The sequence below is a fragment of the Sebastes umbrosus genome, chromosome 7 (assembly GCF_015220745.1).
Source record: "Sebastes umbrosus isolate fSebUmb1 chromosome 7, fSebUmb1.pri, whole genome shotgun sequence".
NCBI lineage: Eukaryota > Metazoa > Chordata > Actinopteri > Perciformes > Sebastidae > Sebastes > Sebastes umbrosus.
The window spans coordinates 5,629,720-5,654,465 of NC_051275.1; the positions used below are offsets into that span (position 1 = coordinate 5,629,720).

A 24,746-nucleotide genomic window follows, 5' to 3' on the forward strand; every position below is an offset into this window, starting at 1 on the left:
GTATAGGCAAAGGACATGCAAACACTATGCCTCTGAAATTCCATACTAACATGCTATTTAGTAGGCTAAAACAGTACGTGAAATTTTTTAGCATGTCCGAAACCTTAGAATGAAACAAATAGTACGCAAATTGCACACTATTTCAAGTGAAATATTACAGTATGCAAACGGTGGACACTACGGCGGCATAAATATCCCACAATGCAATGCGGTAGTGACGACGGACAGCTCTGCAACATCAGTAACGCTTAAATTTAAGTATAAGTATAAGATTTCACTTTACTACAAGTAATGTATATTTTAAATGAGTTAAGACTCGTTTTGGTCACATGAGGTTGGCACGGGTTACCATGGTTACACGTCTCCAACTGGCAAGGAGGCTCTCAGGAAGTGACGACGTGAATTACTGCTCGGTGCGTCCCAAAAGATACATATTCACAGAAAAGCATGTTGAACGATGGTATACGTAGTGAGTATGTGGTCTATAGTAAGTGATTTCTGACGCAGCCTATGATAGAACAAATATCTACAAATGGGAACCATTAGGTTTTAACATCAGAGCCTCAATAGATAGAACGAATAGATGAAGGGAAACAGAAATTATATAGATAATACAATATTTTTTTGTTTTTTTCAATATATTTACATGTTACCAGAGACTCACCGCATGTAGCACTACTCTAGCTGTCAGCTTATCACCAGTTTTGTGACCTTATTATCTCTCCGTGGCGTATGAGAAGACAGAAGGGATTGTTGTTTAAATAATCCCAATCGAGGGAAATGTTAAACTGAAAGGGTGTGGAATATTTCCCTACTTGGTACTTCGATGTGGTGGTGTGAAACACTGTAGGCTAATCTAATCTAAACTATTCTCTTTCTGTGTCTATGGTGTGCTGGAATATTTCATGAAACCGCACTTATATCTCAACCTGTCATTTGCGCAATCTTTCCTTGAACAGCTACAGTGTGAAGCACACCTTTAGAAATGCGTCTCATCTCTGTGAGTGCAAATTGCTTTTTTTAAATCTGTCCGAAAAGAGCGATGTGTGAAACAACAAGTTTAATTTAAGCTTAGAGTCATTCAAACATGCAAATATCATAGAATGTCATACATTTAAAACAAGAATGTTTCCGCCTGCTGGTATTTACAATCTATGAACACATATATACAGCAGCTACTGACATTTAGCCATTTTTCACTCTATACATAAATCTGCTCTCCAAATGTTTGATATTCCATCTTCCACCCTCTACTGCAGAACAACCCTGTGATGAATGGAGATTCACATTAAGACTGAAATGCCAGTCGTATATCTGAGAGAAATCCATGTTGATGTGGTAAAACTCATTTTGCCCAATGAGCACGACTGAAGACTTATGTATGTCATCATTTCCAGCCGTGCGAGATGTCGATGTGGCAGCGCCAGTCAGTCAGTGTGAACATCAAAACCAGGGAGAAAAAAAAAGGTGACAATAGTGAGGAGGAGTAAAAAGAAGAGCGCTTACATCATTCGTGTTGACGTGCCACGCCATGTCTCCATAAGAAACGAGCTGTCCGTTAACGTAGCATCGGATTTCACTGTTCCTCCAGCGGCTGTAGATGTGGACTATACTGATCATGTACCACTGAGGGGGAGAAGAGAGTCACATTGGAAAGATTTTAAAAAAGTTAGCTACAGAACAGGACACTCATTAAAGAACGTTTTCACACTTAATTCATTTGACTACACTTAAACCTGCAGTAGGCAGAATGTTTTTGGCATCATTGGGCAACAATTCCATAATAACCTTTCAGCATATTGTAATTCATGTGTTCTGAGAGATAACTAGACTTCTGCACCTCCTACTGTCAGGATATAGTGACCGTTTTATAAAAATAACTTCTTCTTTTTTTTAAATCATATTTGCTCCAATTCTACGAACTGTAGTTTTAAGTGGGTCATTATTAAAGAGCATCTTTACACTTTGACTACACTTCACCAAAACTACAATTGAGTTTGGTTTTTCGAGAAATATCACCAACATTTCTGGTCAGCTCTCCAATTTCAGATTAACTTCCATGTTACTAGAAAGCCCCGGCTGTGAGGGTTTGCCATCTCATGTTATGGAATCTGCAGCGGAACATTGTGAATAATAGATCAGAGGAGAGACTAAGAGGAGGCAAGACAACTCATTTGCTCGCTGGCTGTAGTTATCCAGGAATGAAGCACTAACTACTGCTGTGTTCAGTCAAGTCTACAGCTAGAGACTTTATAAGATGTCATGTCAAGTGGGTACAAAAATCACAATAAATAACCCATAAAAAGATGTATGTGCATGTTAAAAAGGGGAAACATGAATGAACTTCTATTTTCATATTTCTTAAAAACCGAAAGCCCTTCCTGTGGGCAGATTTATTGATTAGAACAATTAATCTGTGACTCATTTGATCTCAAGTGACTCTTACAGTGAACAATTGCTGAAGAAAACATAATCCACTATAATAATTAAATTTTATTATAATTTATCATATATATATAGTTATATAGTTATTTTCTTCAGAGTTTAATGTTTGTCAACAGTACTAATTCATTTATATAATGAAGGCTTTCTTGTTTTAATTATGATTTATTTTATTTGACTATATCTAAAGTACTGTATATACCGTAGTCTAAACTTAAAAGCAGAACCTGTAGATATATTATTTATTCACTAGTACACTTTGTAGCTGCATGTCATTTCTTTCAAGTTTTCGTTTCTATCCGAGGATTTATCTCACAGACAGCCGGTGTTTGCTGATGCAGCAGTTGTAGCCGTGATGTCAGTTCTTTTGATTTAACATTGATGAAGGTCTTTCCAAATTCCTTACTCAGATCATTTTTGCCTCTTTGAATAGTAAAGGTGAAAACGGAGGGAGCAGTTTAGCCATGAGTCCAAACTTCAGGATTCTGCCTTAGATACTTAAATGAAAAAAAACGTTTCAGACAATAACATGAGGTTTTGTCATAGAGGTGATGCAGACTACATGTATCAACAATCTCAACTTTGAAATAAAAAAAACTAATCATGCTGCATTATAGTTTGTCATTGGTAAGTGTTTAACAAAGAAAATCAAATTCAGTCAGATACAAGGAGCTGTTCACCACTAAAGTTACTCCTACTTAACAACAAGCAAATGAACACCCTAGGGCTCATGTTCTACTGTCTTCAGATCAGCATCAGCAGCATCAACAAGTCATGCTGTCATAAACATAAACAACAGCTCAGAACGGTCAAGAGCTCGCAGCCATTCACAGTTTCTCAGCTCTTAAAGACCTCGTTGGGAAAAAATACTGTATTGTTTTAAAGCTGGAGTAGGCAGGTTGGAGAAAATATGATTACAAAAAAAGTCGGTCACTATATCCTGACAGTAGTGCATGAGACCGGTAATCTGAAAATAGTCATGTGCCGCTGTGTCCTCCGGTGCTCCTACTGGCATCTGCAAGATTTCACAGACCAGAGGAAAACAACCAATCAGAGCCAAGCTGGAGCCTTGCCGTCTCTGAGCTGCTGTCAATCACTCGTGAACTCCGATGAAATGGTCAAACTAGGCAGCGCTGATCAAATATGAATTAATATTCTGTTACTGTAATGCCTATTTCTTCCATCAAATGTTTTCAGAATCATCTTGTAGTGTACTGTTTAGCTGTAAAATGAGAACGTTTGTGACCCGGCCACCATGTTGAGAACAGCTGAGGAAATACCAAGCACCGCCCACCGGCCGGAGCAAACTTTCTCATTTTACAGCTAAACCGTACACTACAAGATGTTTCTGAAAACATGTGAGGCGAGAAATAGGCATTACAGTAACAGAATGTTGATTGATGATGCCAAAAATATTCTGCCTACTGCCACTTTAAGTTATTCTTCTCTGTTATCAGAAAACAAATGACACAGATGTATTATTAGATAAGACAAATTCAGCCAGTGCACATCTTCGGAGCTGCAGACTACATGGATGCAATCTGGCAACACTGAATCGACTAAAAAACACTCAAACAATAAAGAGGCTCATAATAAATTGTCCATCTCTTCTGTGATATTTTTTTTTAGTTTGACCCATGAAGGGCACTGTGAGCAGCTTAATGGAATTACACACAAAAGTAAGGACACTTAAAAGAGGATTCATGGCTGAGGGGAAGAGTGCAAGCTGCCCGCGGATAATTTACAACGACACTTATCCGCAGATGTCTGAGCCCAAAATCAATTAAAAACTTAATTCAACATGTTTTATCTCATGCTAAGAGCTTCTACAAAACGACACCTGCACCGTGGCAGTGGGAATGGGATGAATGCGTGTTCCCAGGTGTTATGTGAAGGCTCTAATTGTTTGACACATGCTTTGTGCCGGTTCTCCTTCTCTGCAGGGGACAGCTACGCTACACTAACACTCCGTGCTAAATTAAGTTTCATTTTCTCATCTGCATTTACATCCAATTACACCTGGAAGACTCCTCTGGGGGTGTTAAACACTCCAGGTATGTGTGTAGACATACAACGTTGTAGTGGCAATAAAAGAGCAGGTGGTGGGGAGGGATTCAGTCAGGGGGAAGTGTAGCCAAAACTGCAGGGTGTTTTAACACAGCAATGTCATTTCTTTGTTTTTCAAATGATGTCTGGAGCCTTGCACTTTCCAGCTCATGCCACAACCATGTGCAATGCCGGCATTCTGTGGTTGGTTTAATGCAATTCACATTTACTATGGATTTTACTTAAAGTAGCTGCTACGTAAGTCTTGAGGGTCCACTGTTTCTAAGGTGTAAATGACATAATTATACGTTGTATAACAGCTGAAACACATGATTAAAAAACCAAAGCTGCTCTTACCTTCCTGGGCTGAAAATCATACTTCACACAGTGCTGGAAACCCTTTCCTTTAGACTTGAGTGATGTCACGATCAGGCAGTTGCCAACAAAATGTGCAGAGTAGCCGATGCCCTTGCTGGTCCGATAGCTGTAAACAGAAACATGCACAGTAAACTGTTTCTCATGAGCTGCAAACCTGACAGGGTAATTCATTTATCAACAAACAAGATAAAATATATTTTAGGGCTGTCAAAGTTAACGCAATACTAACACGCTAACGCAAATTTGTTTTAACGCCACTGATTTCCTTAACGCATTAATGCAACTTGCAACTTTTAGGTTGTAGCGGGCTCAGATTTGCGCTAAATTTTGTTGAGGAAAAACTGCCATGACCATTTTCAAAGGGGTCCCTTGACCTCTGACCTCAAGATATGTGAATGAAAATGGGTTCTCTGGGTACCCACGAGTCTCCCCTTTACAGACATGCCCACTTTATGATAATCACATGCAGTTTGGGGCAAGTCATTGTCAAGTCAACACACTGACACACTGACAGCTGTTGTTGCCTGTTGGGCTGCAGTTTGCCATGTTATGATTTGAGCATATTTTTTATGCTAAATGCAGTACCTGTGAGGGTTTCTGGACAATATTTGTCATTATTTTGTGTCGTTAATTGATTTCCAATAATAAATATATACAAATATTTGCATAAAGCAAGCAGATTTGTCTACTCTCATGTTGATAAGAGTATTAAATACCTGACAAATCTCCCTTTAAGGTACATTTTTAACAGATTAATTTGCAATTAATCGCGAATAATCGTGATTCAATATTTTAAATCGACCCTAATTTTAACCCAACTGTGATGGAAGGTTTCTGACTGCCAATTTATGCAGTCTTACTTTGAGTATCCCTTTGGATATTTCCTCCTTAACAATACTGCGCAACCATACAAACCAATAACTGAAGCAAAATAGTGGCTTCATTCTGCATAATAAGATTGGGGCCAACATAATTTTTGAATGCCTCGCTGCGCTATGCAGACACAAAGCAATTTGCAGGAGTAATTGACAGGTAATTCTTACGATTCTTAAGAGAATTATGATATTACGTTTAACCAGCTAGAACAGGGAAATACCTGAGGAGAGACTACAGCTACTGCAAACTGTGCAGGCATGGTAACAACTACAAAGACAAAAGAAGAACACTTAGTTGATGAGCCCACTCCAGTGATGGTCTAATCCCTCTGCTCTGATCTTCTTGACTCCACACATAAAAGAAAATGACCTGTAAAACAACCTTACACTACTACACTAGTTCTCTATTCTTTACTTGTTTGTATTGAACATCTTTTTTTCGCTGCTGACATGTACTCACTACACTCCCACAGTCTTTAGGCCTATAGCAGTCTACCATCTTCAAGGCCTCGAACGCCACCACCCATTGGGATCATCTAAAACAAACAGGCCTCTTTGACAAGGCAGATAAAGAGGGAGCATAGGCTTTAATACTGTGGAGGTGCACGCAGGGCCAGACAGATACAGAACATCACACCTAGAGCCAGACGCTCCGGTGGACAAGCCTGCTTGTGATTACACATCAGGCGGAAGGCAGCAACCTTGGTTCGCTTGGGAAGATACAATTCTTGTTTTGTTGTCGACATGCCCTGCCACTGAGCTGTGAGGCCCTCGGAGCGACGCACAAAAACAGGATTAGCTCAGCGTATCTCAGCCCTTTTTGTGACTCTGTCAGTGAGGAATCGCTGCCACATGAATACCAACAACTTAGCTTTGGCAATATCTTTTTTTCCCCCCTTTTTGATGTTACACATCAGAGAAACGCATTCCGAGGTGAGGAGATTCTTTCATTCAAACTGTGTGATCAAGGTAAAGCAATGGCAGCCAGCAGCAGACGGTACAATGAACTAACTGTTATCTCTGACCAATTAGTGTGAACGGTCTTCCCCGTCAGCCAACTCTACCTTTTCATCTTTATTATCCTCTTTCTCTTTCATTCCCTTCCACAACTCTTTTTATATGTCCCATTGTACTGAGTGATTTTCTCCCAGAGCTCCCATAAACAGAACGAACGGCAGCTGAATATCACCGCACTTTTGGGTTATTGATTGTAGCACTAATTACCCACAAGCCCCTGCAAGAGCTGGTATGTGGGCCTTATGTGGCAGATATTCAAATCTAAATGAATGCCTCCCACTGCAGCAGTCTACGTCTGTAACAGCCAGCACCAGTCACTGTGGTTTTAATCTCAATAATCTCACCTAATTCCCCTCTCGTTCTCTGTTAGAATTCATGGACATTATCTGGCCCTTTCACAAACAGCATTACATAAGTGTTACCAGTGTGTGAAAAATAGTGTCTGTGAAAGAAGTTTAAGCATGAAAAACAAGTTCCAGTCATAATCTGTTTAGATGGAGGAATCACTGCAGGTCACAGAGTATCAGACGGGCATATTGCTTCGTCAATAAAGCTGCTAGAAGCTTTATATGTCTCTGTAGAGAGGGAATGATTTCTAATACAAAGCTAAAGCAATTAGATTGATGAAAAACAGGAAAGCGTAATTTTCTTCTCTCTGGTGTCATATTGTAGACTCACAGCACCCCTGCGAGAGAGCTACAGTAGGAGCTTATTGGGGAAAACATGGAGCTGAAAATGTATGGAAGTGTTTACTCACCAGTAGAGATATGGTTTGTCCTTGTCAACGTTGATGTTGTTCAAGGGATCCATCCTGAACCAGGTGTTGAATGTAAACCCGCTCTGATAAGGCCACTTGGCGATAGGAGGTAAAGCAATGGCCTGAGACAAAGCACACAAAGAGATGGTAATTAGGGAGTATGAAAGACCGTTGTTTAAACATCTGTTGCACTGCCTCTTGAACTAAGGTCAAATTAAGATACACTATGTGGAAATAAACTTGAGTCAGAGCACAACACTAAGGTGTTAAACAAACTGATCCACTACCTGTAGAAGTGTAATCTGAAATACAAAAACTTTTTCACGCTTCTTTGGTGCTTAATACTTAATATTAACCCTCTGAGACCCGCAGGATTACCATCGATCCCGACCACCTTTACTGTCTTTCAGAGGCTGTAGCAGGCTAGAAAAAAAGCTAAGGAATCCACTAGTACCAATCATGTCATGCTAGCTTGTCGGGAAGGAGGTTAAATGACGCTCCAAAGTTAGGCTAAATTTTGGCGAGGAAAAACTGGTATGGCCATTTTCAAACGGGTCCCTTGACCTCAAGACCTGAATGACAATGGATTCTGTGGGTACCCAGAGTCCCCTTTACGCTAATCTCATGCAGTTTTTTGAATGCAGTATAAATGTGTATTTTCGCCTATACTAAAAAGGTGTGTTTAGATATTTCTGCATACTGGGGTCCCTAAACTGTCTTAAATTAACACATTAATAAATTGGGTATCACTGTAAAGCTGAGACTCTTGTGGATTCATTGAGCCCAACTGTATTCATGTGTGATGATGCTAGTCCCCATAGTAGCCATTTCATTGTATTGAGACTGTATAAAATGACCTGTGGTGACCTCTAGGATAATCACAGCCTCATGAAATTTTACAGCCACAAACTAAAGAGCTTTCAGACATTCAGAGGATGGATGGCTTCTCCTAGGTAGATTGATAATAAGGGGGTTTCTGAGCAGTTTACACAACAGCAGTGCTCGCCATCCAATTACTGAAAAATACAATTCTTGCAGATATTTCCAAATGTCAAAAGTTTTTGACACCAAATCACAACATGTTTTTTTCTATGGTGTTCCTCAAGGTCTTGGTGACTTGAGTGGTATACAATGGTGAAATTTAGCACCAAATCTGTGTAACAAATGGTTACATTGCTGCAACAACTTATGAGACATATGTGAGCATGGGGATGGCGATCATGTACTTCTATCATAATGATCTAAGCCTTTATAGACGTTCACAATTTATTTTAATTAATTAATTCATGTTTATCTGATTCATGACTAAAACAATGAAACACAGTGCTGAGCTGCATCTCAAATAATCTTCACTTCAGGTTCCCAGCTTTCTATTTGACATATACTGCTGACCTGCTATCTCCCCTTAAAGACCCCTGTACACCCTAAAACAGACAAAAACGGGTCTAAGTGGGTCTCTTAGGGGTTAATGAAAATGTATAAAGATTTTTGCTTAGTTCACTCAAATGTGTATGTTCTGATTTATTGATCATTTCATAAAACTGGTAAATACGTGGTGACCTCCAGAATGTCTCTAGACGACTGATGGCATTATAATTCCTGCTCATGCTGTAATATTTCATGATGGCAAGTGTCCAGCCTCTTTAAAATAAATCCAGCCAGGATTCTAGTCCTATTTGCATTTGCTATTAATCTTTAAGATTCTGGAGAGAGGAGTTCCAAACAACTCTTTAACCATCAGTGAAAAATTACATTTAATGAAATTACTGTGATGACTCATAAAAGATGCAAAAGGTAATGAGCAGTATGCTCCTCCACTCTGTAGCAGCAAGTGGAGTGTCCTGTCACAGGCTTCCCATCTCCCTCTGCATATTTATTCTACTACGTCTGTGGTTTCTCTCAAAATGTCAACTCCCGAGATAAACTACCAGCAGCTCCGTACCGCACCTCTCTTATTTAGTCACACTACGATGTTAATCTCACTCACACATGGTTGGTTACTCACGTTTTCTCATCTATAAACTCCTTTAATTCATTTGGACTCTTCTCTACACTCAGTATACATGTAGATACAGTTATTAGTGGAGCTGTTTCCATCTACGTGTGAAGACCACTTCATACCTCTTTTCTAAAATGAAGAAGTTCATGAGGCATGTTGGACTGGAATGGGTTCGTGAAAACGGCGAATAATAATAATGCACCATCACAAAATAACCCCAATGTGATAAACATATCACACGTTCATGACAAGTAGTTTTATAAAGCCCAGCAGATATCAGAGGTACATTTGTTGGATGTTTTTGTTAGGGCTGCCCCCTCTTAGTCGATTAGTCGACTAATTTGTCATTTTGGTCTTATGCTGCATTCCAGACAACTCAAAAATGTCCAACCTCCTACTAGAAAAAGTACAATGGAACGCTACTCAAACTCAGAGTTTGGAGTAAACGCGGGGCAAATCCATCTGTCTAACCCGATTTCATGAAGAAGTAGTGGTCTGATGTCACACAACTATGGAAGTGCACGTTGTATACGGTAAACCATCAATTAAAAGGCAATGTAAGGTATATTTGCCTGTATGTAATTAAAATAATACTTACTATCATCTAATAAAACTGTTGATCTTGATGACAATTGATGTCAAATTATGTCGCCATGTTATTAGGTAGCTGGTTACGTAACAGTCTCTGAAAGTTATCTTCTCTGCACAGAAGTTGTTCGGGAAAACGTTAAAAATGCCAAAAAAATGTGGAGTATGTGTCCACTTGACAACAAAACTTCAGTCTGTCACGGTCAGCCACGGGTTTTCTTTACATCTGGCATTGTGCACTTGGAGCACTCGGAGGTTGGAAGTTGGAAATCAACTGGGAATATTCGGACCGCCGAGTTGTCTGGAACGCAGCATTAGTCAACTGAGATTTCTTTAGTCGATTTGTCATTTTTGTATGCTTTTTTCATGCTGAATGACTCATTTCAAAGAAACTTATGAGCACATCGCTGGTAAACACAAGATTTAAAGCTGTGCTTTTGTGTGATTCTTTGTTGGGAAACTCAGTTTTACAGATCTGTCGATTAAATCAACTAATCAATTAATCGACAAACTCGTATGGGTGTTAGTAAACTAAGAATTTCTTTGGCCAAGGACAGCCTTAATTTTTGTTGTTGAACACAACATGTGTAATCTTGGACATCCACTACTGTACAGAATAAGAGAATGTTTGCTCTATTAATTTATGCACATTAATTATTGTTTTACCCTGATAATCTGCAGGTCTCCATAAAAATGCACAAATACGTGCCATTATAAAAAGTGATTGCAGAGTGGAAACGTGAAGGCTTACTGCTGCACTGCGACCAGGAAAGTTGAAGAAGGCATCTGGACCGTGTCTCTGGGGCATCTGATTCAGCACCGACAACATTTTGACCGCATGCTTCGGCTGCACAGGTGGCAAAGATAAAAAGAAAAGAGTAAGTCAGTCTCTCTGACTGTTTGGACGGCAGTCAATACACTGTCAATTACCTCATTCATTCATTCATTCTGCAGTTTGCCAAATGCAGAACAAGCCCTAGAGAGATCAGTGTGATGGCTCTCAGGGGGCAGCTCAAGTGACGGTGTCAAAGCAAGACACACTTCTGTCTAACTCTCTGCATCCAGTGCCTTCCTGCTATCACTCACCCAGAGGCCTCCTTCCCCTCGTAGCATGCTGAAGAGCAGCTTCAGTTCCTTCACTGTGATGCTGTAGCTGGCCAGCACTCCCAACATGTCCACTAGCAAGTCTTTAAAGGCAAAGCAGCATGCATGCATCACCAAACACACACACAGACACACAAACAAGAGATGAGAGAGAAGAGAGAGGAGAGAGAGGACAATCATCATTACAGATATTATAATTCATCCACATTGCAGCACAGGAGGTCCTCACAGTGAAAAGTATTCACATGCATCAACTCCAAAGATAATAAAACTGTTTCGCTTTAGTTTAGCTTCATTCTCAGTTCATTGTCTGTGAAATTCCATTATATTTAACACCGAAGCACTTCCACTACAATTACATGGGAACTGACTTGTACATCAAAGTGATGTCTAAATGGTAAATTGTTTAACTTCGAGGCAGAGTAACACCGCAGGGAGAACGCATTTAGATGTCATCATCAGCTGAAACATCATTTAGAAGTTTAACAGGGTGTGGATGTCATTTGCACAGTGCAAAATATCAAAGGGACACTGACTTCCACAGACAATCCCACAGTTGATGCCAAAATTCTGAAAACATGACGATACTTGTTTTTCTACAGTACCGCAGGTACCGTCGGGGCTCGGCATCCCGTCGACCCGGGTCGATAGAAAATGTGTTTGGGACGCAGTAAACTCACTACTGACAAAATTTCTTAAAAACAGTCACTGCGGTCTGGATGGGAATGAACATCATGTGTGTCCAACTACGGGTGCCGCAGCACCCAGTACGTTACAGTGGGAACATCTTCTCTGCCGTGCAGCGTGCAGCAGTCTGTCGCCCGTACCGGGATCCAGTCCCGGGTGAGCGGAGTGCAGTAGTCCAGCCGTGGGCCCAGCCCAAAATACTGATAATGCTACATGCAGGGGCGCTGTGGTAGCTCACCTGGTAGAGCGAGCCCCCCATGTACCTAAACCCAAGTCCTTACCGCTGCGGCCCGGGGTTCAGATCCAACCTGTGGCCCTTTGCTGCAAGTCATCCCCTCTCTCTCTCTCCCCTTTCACTATCTCTGACAAATATAGGAATAAAAGCCCCAAAAAATAATCTTAAAAAAAAAAAAAAAAAAAAAATCCGGGATGAAATGTTATCGTTAGATGTTAGCTCCGTGCGAGACAGCTAACACTCTCGTCCTGCAGATTTCAACGAGAGGTGCCATTGATTTACATTGTTATGCGTTCAGGCTCTCTTCAGTAAAAGTGAGTATTGGGCGAAGGTAAATAAACGTTATCATGAAGTGTTCAAATGTAATCTTGTAAAATGTAGTTTTTGGTGAGACACTTGAATAAATCCAGTTGTTTGAAGGAGATGTTTTCACAGAAATATAAAATAGATAAAAGAGAGGGAATTATGACCTGTTTAACAACCTAACAAAAACCAGTATGCAAACGGTAATATAGGAGTGTATGTTGCAGTACATGAGATTTATTGTTTTACTTTTGTTTTTTACCGTGGTATCGAACTGGTACAGAGGTATTGGTATCGACTACTAAATTTCTGGTATTGTGACATCCCTAATTTGGCTCATTCCAGAAAGGTAAGACTAAAAACTAGTAGTGCCTAAAGATTGCAATGTTCATAGACTAAAGTTCAGGATGGAACTACACAGTGACTACTACACAGCAATTAACCTTTGGAGGATTCATCATCCCTAAATAAATGAATACCAAATTTCATGGCAATGTGTCTAATATTTGTCAATAGAGCATCCTAAAGCCTTGCTGCTGGTGGAGCGAAACAAACAGCAACTGTAGTTTATCACCAAATATATCTAAAATACTCCTGATCCTATATGTAAAAGTGAATTCAAAATTCACTGTGACGTTTCGTTGAGACTTTTTGCAACAATTGACGTCTCAAAGAATTGTTTGAATTGATTGAATTATGACAATGATTCAACAGTTGCAAAATAAACCACATTTAAAAAAGCCTACTCCAGAGAATTTACACTTCATCTCTTCCATAGTTTTCAATGTTTAAAGCAAGTATTAAATTCACTGCTGCCTTCCTTTTGCATGAATTTGTTGACATTATTATAACACAGTTTTTGAAAGTTTGTATCCTTTAATCATGTTATAGCAGACCTTTGGTGCATGGCTGTTTTTCACCCAGTCACCTAGAGTCCTGAAGAGTAGGGCTCGCAGATGAAAATGAGCTTTTTCCATCCAAAATCTATATCACAACTTTGCCAGTCTATTGTAACTCAAAATGCAGATCCATTAAAAGATACAGACAGATGGTTTGTTGTCTGACTGAAAGCTAAAACCAAGAAGGCATAACCCATCTATATGGTACTTGCTGTACATTAAAGGGACTGTATGTAAGTTTTTACACATAATAAAGTTTTTGAATTATTTTTTTTATTGTCAATGTGTGAACAGGTTGTAACCTTACCTCAAAAATGAGACCTTCCGCGACTTTCTTGGCTGCCTCCATCAGCCTGTGGACTGATTTTAATGTGAAGAATGCGGGCCGTCCAACGGATGTGACGTCATGCGCACTCGCGATTGCCTTTACTCTCTTCAGCAGCTCTGCTACAGGGCTAACAGTGTGCAACGATAGCTATCGTTCGGTTAGAAATGGAGTCCGCTAACGCCAACAAACGACCAGCCCCTCACCACTAACTCTCCTTCTACGTAGTGCGAGCAACAGGACGCTGACTGACGGCCAAAGGTTTCCCTGTTAACAAGCAATTTCTGATTCTTACATGTGGCCCCTTTAACATGATGACAAACTGCTGCGGAGCAAAAAAAGGTCTGCTCACACACACACCATCATCATCATCATCATCATACCTGCAATCATGTCGTCCACCGAGCTCATTTTGAGCAGCACCTGCTGGATGAGGCCCACCTCGGTGCTTGTTTGCAGGTTTCGAACGCTTTTCCGAAGGATGGCGGTGAACATGCTCCAGATTTCAGCCTGGCAGGTGACGTCGCAGTGGCCCAGCAGCTCCACCATGCAGCCGATGCTCTCGGCATCCTGGATGATGAAGTTCGTCTCCAGATCAAACTCACCACCAACCAACTGCAGAAGGACAGACAGGGAATGTGAGGAAAAGAAGGGACATTTATGCCTTTCACGTGCTGTTTCAATTATATATTCTGTTGATGTAATGCTCCAGCATGGAGCGACATGGATTAAACTAAACTTTCACACTGAGCATTGCTGTGTGACCCAGCTTTCAACCCTGTTCTTCATCAGGTTTATTTCTCTGAGGGGAAATTAACCAAGAGGACCCTGCCACATATTTTCCGGGTCACTACTCTGATGTTGAAGGGCTGGCCGGGACTGGAAGAACAAAGCGGAGATCTCTTTCCTTATAAGAGGTTTTGATCAGAATTTAAACACCCATGAAAACAGAATAGCCTGGCATTTAATGGAAAGAGGAGGGGAACAGAGTCCCTATAGCCCTGCTGCCCCTTTTGAGTCACACATGATAATCACTATTAAGAAAGTAGAAAACAACAATCAATAATGCAGTTCCTCAAGTCCAACAAGCATGAAATTAGCCCTCTAAAGAAGTGCATGGTGTATATGGAGAGCACTGACAACAAGTTGCTGGTGGGCATCAAAGCAAGCAGGTGGAAAATGGGTCTGGATACCACTGCACATTACTGGGATTGACAGGTAATAGCTCAGTGAAATCAAAAGCAGCCTAAAGTAGAGGAAAGAGACGAGAAATCGAGCCCAACCTCAATCATCATCACATCTTGGGCCAATTACATTACAATGATGTGTGTCACTGGACTGCTTGGACTCTAAGATTAGAGAGAGAGTCTTTCATCAGAGTGCAGATGGAAATAAAGTAACTCCACTAAAGTTAGGTGTTTTATTCTCTCTCAGGTAGAACACGCAGGTGCAGGTGAAAAAAGAGAGAATGTTTTATGGGAAATGATGCAGTTAAAACTAGGGCTGAACAAATCTATTAATGTTCACACCAGGCCTGTTGTTCTGCGGCGCTTTGTTGTTCTTTATTTCAGATTTTATTAAAAAGTCCTGATGATTATATTACATATTTACAAAACTTGAAGTTACAAGTTATACTATTCTGACGGTTTGTACGATTCAATAGCTTAATAAAGATATGTAATTCATATTAATTCATGCATCAGTTCATCATAACACATAGGCCTGGCCTACATGAAAGAGCAGTTTGTATGTTGACTCAAGATTCAAGATTCAAGATGTTTATTGTCACGCCGGTTATACAAGTACAATCGTGTGAAATACTTTTTGCTGGGAAGCTCCATTAAAGGAATAAGTTATATTACAATAATAAAAGGAAATACTTTGTACAAGGGCCTATTAAAAACATATATATACAGTGAGATAAATATAGAAGCAGAGTTAGGTACTATAAAAATATTGCACAGGCATTTATTATTATTTTTTTTTATATTGCACATATTGTATTGATTGAAGTGTTGCATGTTTATTGCACTTTTTGGGAGAGAGTGTCGTATGAATTATCTATTCAAGAGGGAAAAAACGGTTTCTCAGTCTGCTGGTGTGAGTCCTGGGGGTCCTGTATCTTCTACCAGAGGGCAGGAGGCAGAACAGGCTGTTATGGGGGGTTAGTGGTGTCCTTAATGACCATCAGGGACTTCCTGAGGCACCGCTGGGTGTACAGCTCCTGCAGGCTGGGCAGCTCGCACCCGGTGATGTGTTGGGCCGAGCACAACACCACTTCCCAGCGCCTTACGGTCCACGTTGGTGCAGCTGCCGTACCAGGTGGTGAAGCTGTGTCGATCATACTACAGAATGTATTGCTTGTTAATAGAACAGAAGATAAGGAGCTTTAAAAATCACATACTGAACCGCAATATTGGTCTAAAAAAATTTAATACAAAAAAAAAAAAAAATCGCAATTAGATTATTTTCCCATATCGTTTAAAATGAATTTAAAGAATTCAATCTTGTAAAGTACATTTTAAACTCTACATTCAACTGTTGTTGCAGGTATGTAGATGTGTTGATAAAGATGTCTGGTTTTTAAGCCTGAATTTCAGCGTTGGAGATGGTTTTAAAAATATGTCGGCAGCAATTGCTCTGCCATTATCAGTAAGTAATAGAGTGAATTTTAAGAACAGTTTGCAGCAGTTTATTCTGGAAAAATGGCAAAGCTATTGCTGCCCACATATTTTTTAAAACCATCTCGAAGGCTGAAATTCAGCCTGAAAACCAGACATCTTTATCAATGAGCAGAAAGCAGTGAGGCACTAACAATAACAGGGACTTCACAGCTTGGAAACTCATGGGGTGGGGTTAATATGCAGGCTGAGTCGGCTCAGAGGCCAAAAATCTGCAGACGAGTCCTATAAAGCAGAGTGAGCTGTAACACGTCTGCCTTCTAAATATAGTCACTGTGTTTACTGGTTTGGAAAATTGACAGACTGGTGGAAAGTTCATCATCGGTATGCAGACAATCCTCAGCGCCAAACTGCCCGCTCCTCCCTACCACCTGTCTAATGCCACCATGCATGTCCTGCTGCAGAAAGCCAAACACAATAAAGCAACATTTTGTTGCTTCATCCTTCTGTCGGGTAACACATGTTGAGTCTGGTGGCCAACTCTAAAAGCCGTTTCACACCAAGCACTGATTTTCGGCCGAAAAATTTGCATTGAGATTTATGAAAACTGATTCTGTGAGTTCTTATGAATGCTTATCACTGCGGAACATTCATGCAGGGAAAAAAATATTCAGACGGAAGTGGATTTTCATCTGCGGAAATATATGTTTGACCAATGAAATCTTTCGTTCCAACTGATCGCCATCATTCTGCATAATAATTAGCCATGTACTTTGGTTGGTTGTACAGAGTGTGTATTTTCGGGGCTTTGGAGCAATAGCAGTTTGTTTTTGGGTAACGGACTGTTGGAGAAATGGGCTTTTTTCAGTTCAATTGGACATTGTTCGGACTAATTGTGTTTCGGAATAACAATGGGCCGTCCCCTTCTCAACACCCAATAATGTACGACAAACTGCGACTACCTCAACATCCAAATAAAGGACAACATATGGCTTGAGATCGCGATACGATGAAGATGGAAATGTAGCTGATGTGCACTTGCTAATGTTACATGTTGGTCACGGAACGGGGCAAGCCACAACAGCTAACGTTAGAATCACATTTGGGGTGAGTTTATGTAAAGTTGTGCGGTGTGCATAGTTGTCAATTCCTGCACCGCATTTTCACATCGCACTGGTGAGAAATGGCTTTAATTGGGTAGCGAGTGAGTATTACATTTTGCAGTATAATATCAGTTTGGTACCAAAACCCCTGATCACGCCGAAAAGATCTGGTCAGTCACACAAAGGAATATTTACACACACACATCTAAAATTGTACACAAGTTCACGAACACATATTGTTACAACTGCTAGAGTATTAATGGGGCAAAAGAAAACATACTTCTAACTATCAAATAATGCGTGTCAATGTACCCGAGCGTACTTAAGACAAACAAGATTCACATGAAACAAAAGCAAACATACTTGGCATTATTCTAACCATGTGAAAGTGCAAACGTCTCGCTATCAAAAACAATTAAGTTCAACTACCTAAAGTGCAGCGCTATGAAGTGAGGAGGGGAAAGAGTTCAGTTAATGTCGGGACAAAGACGTCCAGATCAAGCTGCTGAAGACAGGAAAATGGTGGCGCTTTTATGAATTAACAGTGACAACCCTGTTTGGGTTTACTGACACTGTGTTTTCCCACTACCCCGATGCATCTTACTTTGCAGCATAAAGAACACCAATATATCAACTGATAATGAAGAAGTCTTTTTTATGGATCCAGAGGCTGTCAGAGGTTGTTCGTCTGAAAGTAAGTTATTATCGTCAGACAAAAGGCCCTCCTGTTGCAGCCGTCATGACGCATATCGCCCGATACTGCATGCAAGGAGGAGAAAAGAGCTGTGAGGTCTAGACTAAACCTTGTCATTCAATGCTATTGCCATTAATCACACTAGTCACAGGCACGCCGCAATCCTGAGAAGTGCTGTAATTGCAGATTCAGATCCTCAGAATATTTCTCACCCATTATGCTACAAGAGGCAAATAAAGACATGAAATCACTGATTACACACTTAATATGTGGAGAGCAGAGCTCCTCTGAGCCATACGCAAATTCTACAGAGTAAATCAATGCAGAGTGTGAACACCACTTTAAGCTCAGTGATGTAAACCCCATAATCAATGTTAAGAAGTAAATTACCAAATTATGTGTATATAGGGACAAACTGCTGCAGTCTGTTTACATATTACACCAGTACACGTAAAAAGTAGTTGCTAAAATTCATCATGCTCCACCAACACGTCGTATAACCAGTTCAATTCATCCTAACAACATACAGCTGCTTCAGTACTTTGATTGCATTACATACTTGCGTAAACTTTGTGCTTTTAAAAATGATAGGGGGGGTCTTGGTGGCAAGTGGTTAAGACACATACCATATACCAGCCCAGTCACATGAAAAGGCGTATGAATAACAATATTTCGCTCGGCATTTAGTGAGAAATAAGAACGCTGTTCTTGCTTTTGGCGTGTCATTTGTGTGTCACTTCTTTCAACCAGGAGACCGGTGTTTGAGATGTGTTTGTTTTGTTTGCAAGTTACTTTAGTTACGTTTATTACACAGCTTTGTCGAATACTCGATTCTGATTGGTCAATTACAGCAATCTACGGTCTGTTATTTCGTTATAGCAGACCGCTGCTATGTATAACAGACCGTTGCTATGGATGCAGTTCTGATGTTGGACTCTGGAGGACAATTCTTTTGTCAAATGATTGATTAATTGATGCGTCCTCATCACATGCGGTATGTCCTTGTAATGCCTTGCTATTTATATGACTTCCCATGAGATCGGGTTGCACAGACACATATACTGGGGCATTTTATTCTCACACAACGGGTCGTACGATATCTTATGAAAAAGTTATTCCTTGTTTTTTGTTCTTTTTCCTTCGAATGTCCAGCAACACGTGTCAATTTCAGCTCGTTACAGTACATGCATACAGTCTTTTTCAAAATAAACTTCTGTCTTCACAGGAAACAACTTCCATAGGTTTAGGCGAGAAAACTACTCAGTTAGGTTTAGGAAAAGATTGACTTGTTTAGGATTAGGCAAGAAAACTACATAGGTTTAGGAAAGGATTGTGGTTTGGCTTAAAATAACTACAGAAGTGGCGTTACTTAAGTGCGTAAGTTACATGAAATAAATCAACCTTGAGTTCTGCTTTCACACGGGACACAAATGCCGGTCTCCTTGGCGGAAGTCCGGTATTATTTGACCCAACCATCAACCCCGACCTCCTCCATACGGAATGTTCGCTGCTCTTTATATTTCCTGGTTCACGATTACGTGGATTACACACAAATTCCGTGGGATATATATGAATTACAGTGCATTACTTTTAATTGGTATAGCTACGAACAGTGTATGAGACCAGCCTGACCGGGGTCCTTTGTTGCATTGTCATATCGCTCTTTGTCTGCCTCATTTCCTGACTATAATTACACTGTGACTTATCTAATAAAAGCAGAATAACAAAATCATTTTAATTGAACGTGAAAGCACAAATACTGTATAAGTTCCCACAGTTGACGGGACTGACAAAACTAAAAGTATAAAAAGGTCCAAGAAGCTGTCAACAGAACTTTTGGATAACTGTGTTATGGCACCAATCTGGGGAAAGAGTATAAAAAATGGTTTGGATCGGCTAGGACTGTTTGTTAGTTGTTGTTGAGCTTCATTAGAACCAAATGGCCACTCTAAACTGAGCTTCAGAGTTCCTCTGCAGAGATGGAGAACCTGCCAGAAAGACAACAATCTCTGTAACAGTCCATTAATTAGGCCTTCTACCAAGAAGGCCTGAGAGATTCCACTCCTAAATTAAAGACATATGGCAGCCTGCCTGGAGTTTACTTAATGACCGTAAACCTGACAGCACAAGACAAAAATATTCGGTTGTAAAATGGAACGTTGGCCTGAATGTCATGTGGCAAACCAAGCGGCAGCAAACAGCTACGGCTCATCACCTGACTAATACTGTTCCAACAAAGACAGTGATGATGGCTGCAGCATAACTGATAGCACTAAGAAAACCATAAACAAAGCAATATAAAAACAAAAGCTACAGATGACCTCAGAATGTGGTGAGGATTCACCTCCCAGCATGACAATGACCTCTCAGTACACAGCAAAGTCAATGCTGCAGTGGCTTGAGTGTCAGGTCACTTACCCAGGAACCAGCTGAGGTCTGGAGGTGAACCTGTTTGAAAATCTGCGGAGAGACCTGAAGACTGCAGCTCCTCCGACTGCTCTCTCCACAACACGGCACAAAAAGGTGTGCTAGATGGTAAAAGCATAGAGGACTTGAAGATGTCATTGCTGCACATGGCGACCTTTAGAAAGTAATAGAGTCTGAATAAATCTGAAGTAAATTAGACATTCCTGAGTTTAACATTTACTAAAGTAAATGCAACAATTTAAAACATGATTCTACTAGGGCTGTCAATCGATTAAAATATTTAATCGTGATTAATCGCAAGATGGTCCATAGTTAATCACGATTTAATGCAAATTAAGCACACATTTATCTGTTCAAAATATACCTTAAAAGGGAGATATGTCAGGTATTTAATACTCTTATCAATATGGGAGTGGGCAAATTCTTATTCTTTATGCAAATGTTTTTATATATTTCTTATTGGAAATCAATTAACAACACAAAACAATGACAAATATTGTCCAGAAACCCTCACAGGTACTGCATTTAGCATAAAAAATATGCTCAAATCATAACATGGCAAACTGCAGCCCAACAGGCAACAACAGCTGACAGTGTGTCAGTGTACTGACTTGACTATGACTTGCCCCAAAACTGCAACACTAGGATTACAACAACTACTACTACTACTAATCACTACTGTGATTATCATAAAGTGGGCATGTCTGTAAAGGGGAGACTCGTGGGTCAAAGTCTCCTGTCACAGGCTAGATTTTCTAAAACCTGAAAACAGGAGGAGCCATGAGGAGGTGCAGAAGTCTATTTATCTCTCAGAACACTTGAATTACAATATGCTGAAAGGTTATGGAATTCTTTGCCCAATGATTCCCAAAATATACTGCCTACTGCCGCTTTAATGCATTAAAGAAAATAGTGGCGTTGAAACGAATTTGTGTTAACATATTATTATTGCGTCAACTTTGACATCCCTAGTTTTTACTTGTTACTTACATCTTTAACACAACTAAATGTTGACAACTCTGTCTGCTGCAACCATGTATTTGAAATTTCCGTAGAGCTTTCATTTTTAGTTTCTTAACCAAGCAATGCTTAATGCAGTTAAGATGTCTAATGAGTACCATGGAGAAGCAGTCTGTGGGTGTATCATTTAACAAGTGAATTATGCCATATCTATTCTGCAATAGTGGCCACTGCTAAACCCTCATGTTTAAAACAGAACAATAGAAGCAAGAAGAGGACACAGACACAACATGCAGGGCGGATGTTCGCTCCCTTCAAAACTCCAGCATCAGAATTAAATGTTTCATTTTCTTTCTGGCTCCCTGCTGGCCCTCCAGGACTTATCTAAAATACTATAACAGCAGGCAACACTGGCAGTGAGAGAAATGTGGCTGTACACTCGTTTATTTTGCTCCTATCTCTGACTTCTACTCCTGATGGTTTCCGATGATGGAACACTGCTAGCCTTGGTCCGTTTACCACAGTTAAACCCAACGGCAGCTCAGTGACAGTGTGCTGGTGAGACGGAGCTCCTCTGTTAAAGCCTTTCTCACTGACACTCTGATGATAGCACGATCACTAATCTGCACAATAAAGCAGGAGCTGCTTTGGGAAAGACACAACAGTGTCAGAAATTCAGATGCAAATGAGTCAGGACATTCAAAGAAACAAAAGGTTCATTTAACATTATACCATGGTCTGGGTGAATACTCAATTCTGATTGGCAGCAGGGTGTCCATTAATTCCTGATAATGGACACCTACTAAGTAGTTTCAGTGAAACTGTCTGTTCACGGTTCTAAATGAATACGCTGGCTACAATAGAATCTGTATATCTTATTAACAACACTGAGCGATCATCTCACTTCTCATTCGCTATTCAATACGCTACTTCAGACTGCGGCCGACAGTGTTTACAGTACACATGTCCTCTTGTTTGTTTGTGATATCTTGATATTGATTTGGGGACAATGACATGGTTGGATAGCTAGCTAGTCTCGTTGTTAAACATACTGTCATATTATATTACTGTTTTTCAACCGTACACAATGCTATTGACTTTGAATCTTGCTAGCATAGCGTTAGCGTTTTTCTAAGAGCCGAGCAGACTAGAAATATCTTGAGTTGCCAAGTCGTAGCTAAGGTCCGTCCTATTTAGGAACCTTGTGGGATGGAATTGTTCCAGGTATTAGCAAACCCTCAGGTAGTTGCCAGGGAAACAGAGTTATGGCTCATCATAAACTTTAGAATTTGGTTGCAAAACAAATGAAAATATAAATGAACAGTCTTTTCTTTTCTTTTTTTGGGCAAGTGACCATGGTAAAGGCGGGATAATGTCTTTTGAGGTGTCCATAATCAGAAATTAATGGACTCTGTTTAATGGACTCCGCTGCTCGTCGGACGGTTCTGGCCTCCCCATAGTACATTAATTCCTGATAATGGACACCTCGCCGGGCATTATCCTTTACATATACCACATCTACTGCTGGGCTACTGTACTGATTTATACTGTTAAGTGTTGCTATTATTTGTTTAACTTCCTGTATTGAAATGTAAGTATGTATTCCAATTTAAGGCTTTTACCATTACCAAACTCTAAGGAAAAAAAGTTTAGACATTTGAAAACGTTACCACAGATTACCCACAATTCATCAGGCCTGATTACAAGGTTATACGGATAAAGATAAAACTGGTCAGCCTGTCCTTGGACACTAAAACTTTGGAAAACTAAAAACAACAGCTAAAAGCTAACTAAAATCAGATTCATCAGTATCTATATGACAAGTATGGAATTAAGGCCGGGCAATATATCAATATTAAAACGATATTGTGATATTAGACCAGATATTGTCTTCGATTCTGGATATCGTATTATCATAATATGGCTGAAGTGTTGTTTTGTCCTGGTTTTAAAGGCTGCATTACAGTAATGTGATGTGATTTTCTGAACTTACCAGACTGTTCTAGCTGGTCTATAATTTCCCTTTACCCATTTAGTCCTTATATCCACATTACTGATGATTATTCATCAAACACATCATTGTGTGAATATTTTGTGAAAGCACCAATAGTCAACCCTAACATCGTCTCAATATCGATATCGAGGTATTTGGTCAAAAATGTAGCGATAATTGATTTTCTCCATATCGCCCAGCCCTATAAGGAATCATATTTGGAACTGTGTAGGAGTTTATTATTGCAGGCATCATCATCTTGCATGTGGTCACACCATGTTGCCAATGAATCTGCCAGTCAATCTGTGTTGTGCCTCTGTTGTTCACAGTTGCCGTTGGACCCGATGGTTTCAAACATAGCTTGATGCGTGAGTAAATACTGAAAAGCATGTTCGATTTATCACAGACCATCTACAAATAAAAACAAGCTTATGAGCCTGCACCTGTTGTTGCTTCGGTGACTTTCATTACGTAACGGCTACTCTCCACGGTCTGCAAGTATTTTTTTTCTGGATGGGAGAACTGTTTATGATGTAATAATGATGACACCCTCAAGAGTTCATTCATCTATATATGGGAGAGATGACCTAAAGGGTGTTCTTACTTTGTATGTGGCTAGGAGCTGAGCATATGGGATGTCAGAGCCAACTAATCATTCCACATTTAGCATGCTCTTTTCTGTGTCTCACTAAAGGGTGGAAATTGAAAAATGATGGGCTGCCTGAAGTCTTTCAGGTGCTACAAATGTTCGAGCTCTGTGTTGCAGTTCTCATAAAAGACAACTTGTCAGTCAGCATGTCAAGTATCCGCTGAAGCGTTTATCTTTGCACACCCACCCGACCAATCCGTATTCACGTCGTTTCCACTCAAACACAAATGGAATTAAATCTTCTGACATTTCTTTGAATGCACCATAATTCAACATCAATGAATGCACTGAATTGCTGAGTCACACAAACACACAGGCTTTCAAAAAAATATTGTGGAAGCACAGTGTAGTGGAGGGAGGCAAATTCAGCAGCCTGCAAACCATGCTGTATGAAGCAAATACCAAAACACTGGTTTCAAATCAGTGTTTTGCAGACGGAGGTAAAGCTAACCCATTTCCCCGTTCCCAGGAGACGGGCCCACGGAGGGAGGAAACCTGCCTCTCGCAGCTATGGCTAATCATATAATTTCAATTAAGAATATCTGCCTCGGATTATTAAGACGCTCAGGAGCTCAGTGGAGCTGCGGGTCGATGATTCGCAAACCAGAGAGGAAGGTTATAGAAGCAACACTACAATATGTGAG

The 24,746-nt window shown here is 40.2% G+C and overlaps 1 protein-coding gene and 1 long non-coding RNA gene across 8 annotated transcripts in view; one reads left to right on the forward strand and one right to left on the reverse strand.

Moving 5' to 3' along the window:
• Positions 1 to 24,086, forward strand: LOC119490843. Its single transcript, XR_005207494.1, has 3 exons — positions 1 to 288; positions 15,698 to 15,705; positions 24,076 to 24,086. It is a non-coding gene; the product is annotated as an uncharacterized LOC119490843 (long non-coding RNA).
• nbeab (neurobeachin b) overlaps positions 1 to 24,746 on the reverse strand; it is a 287,636-nt gene that overhangs the window by 195,301 nt on the left and 67,589 nt on the right. For all 7 annotated transcript variants that reach the window (XM_037774340.1, XM_037774339.1, XM_037774338.1 and 4 more), the window contains exons 2-7: positions 14,039 to 14,270; positions 11,189 to 11,289; positions 10,854 to 10,949; positions 7,516 to 7,637; positions 4,846 to 4,972; positions 1,507 to 1,626 (exon numbers count right to left, since the gene is read on the reverse strand). In XM_037774340.1, the coding sequence (XP_037630268.1) occupies positions 1,507 to 1,626; positions 4,846 to 4,972; positions 7,516 to 7,637; positions 10,854 to 10,949; positions 11,189 to 11,289; positions 14,039 to 14,270 (798 nt within the window). The remainder of the gene's footprint in view (positions 1 to 1,506; positions 1,627 to 4,845; positions 4,973 to 7,515; positions 7,638 to 10,853; positions 10,950 to 11,188; positions 11,290 to 14,038; positions 14,271 to 24,746) is intronic.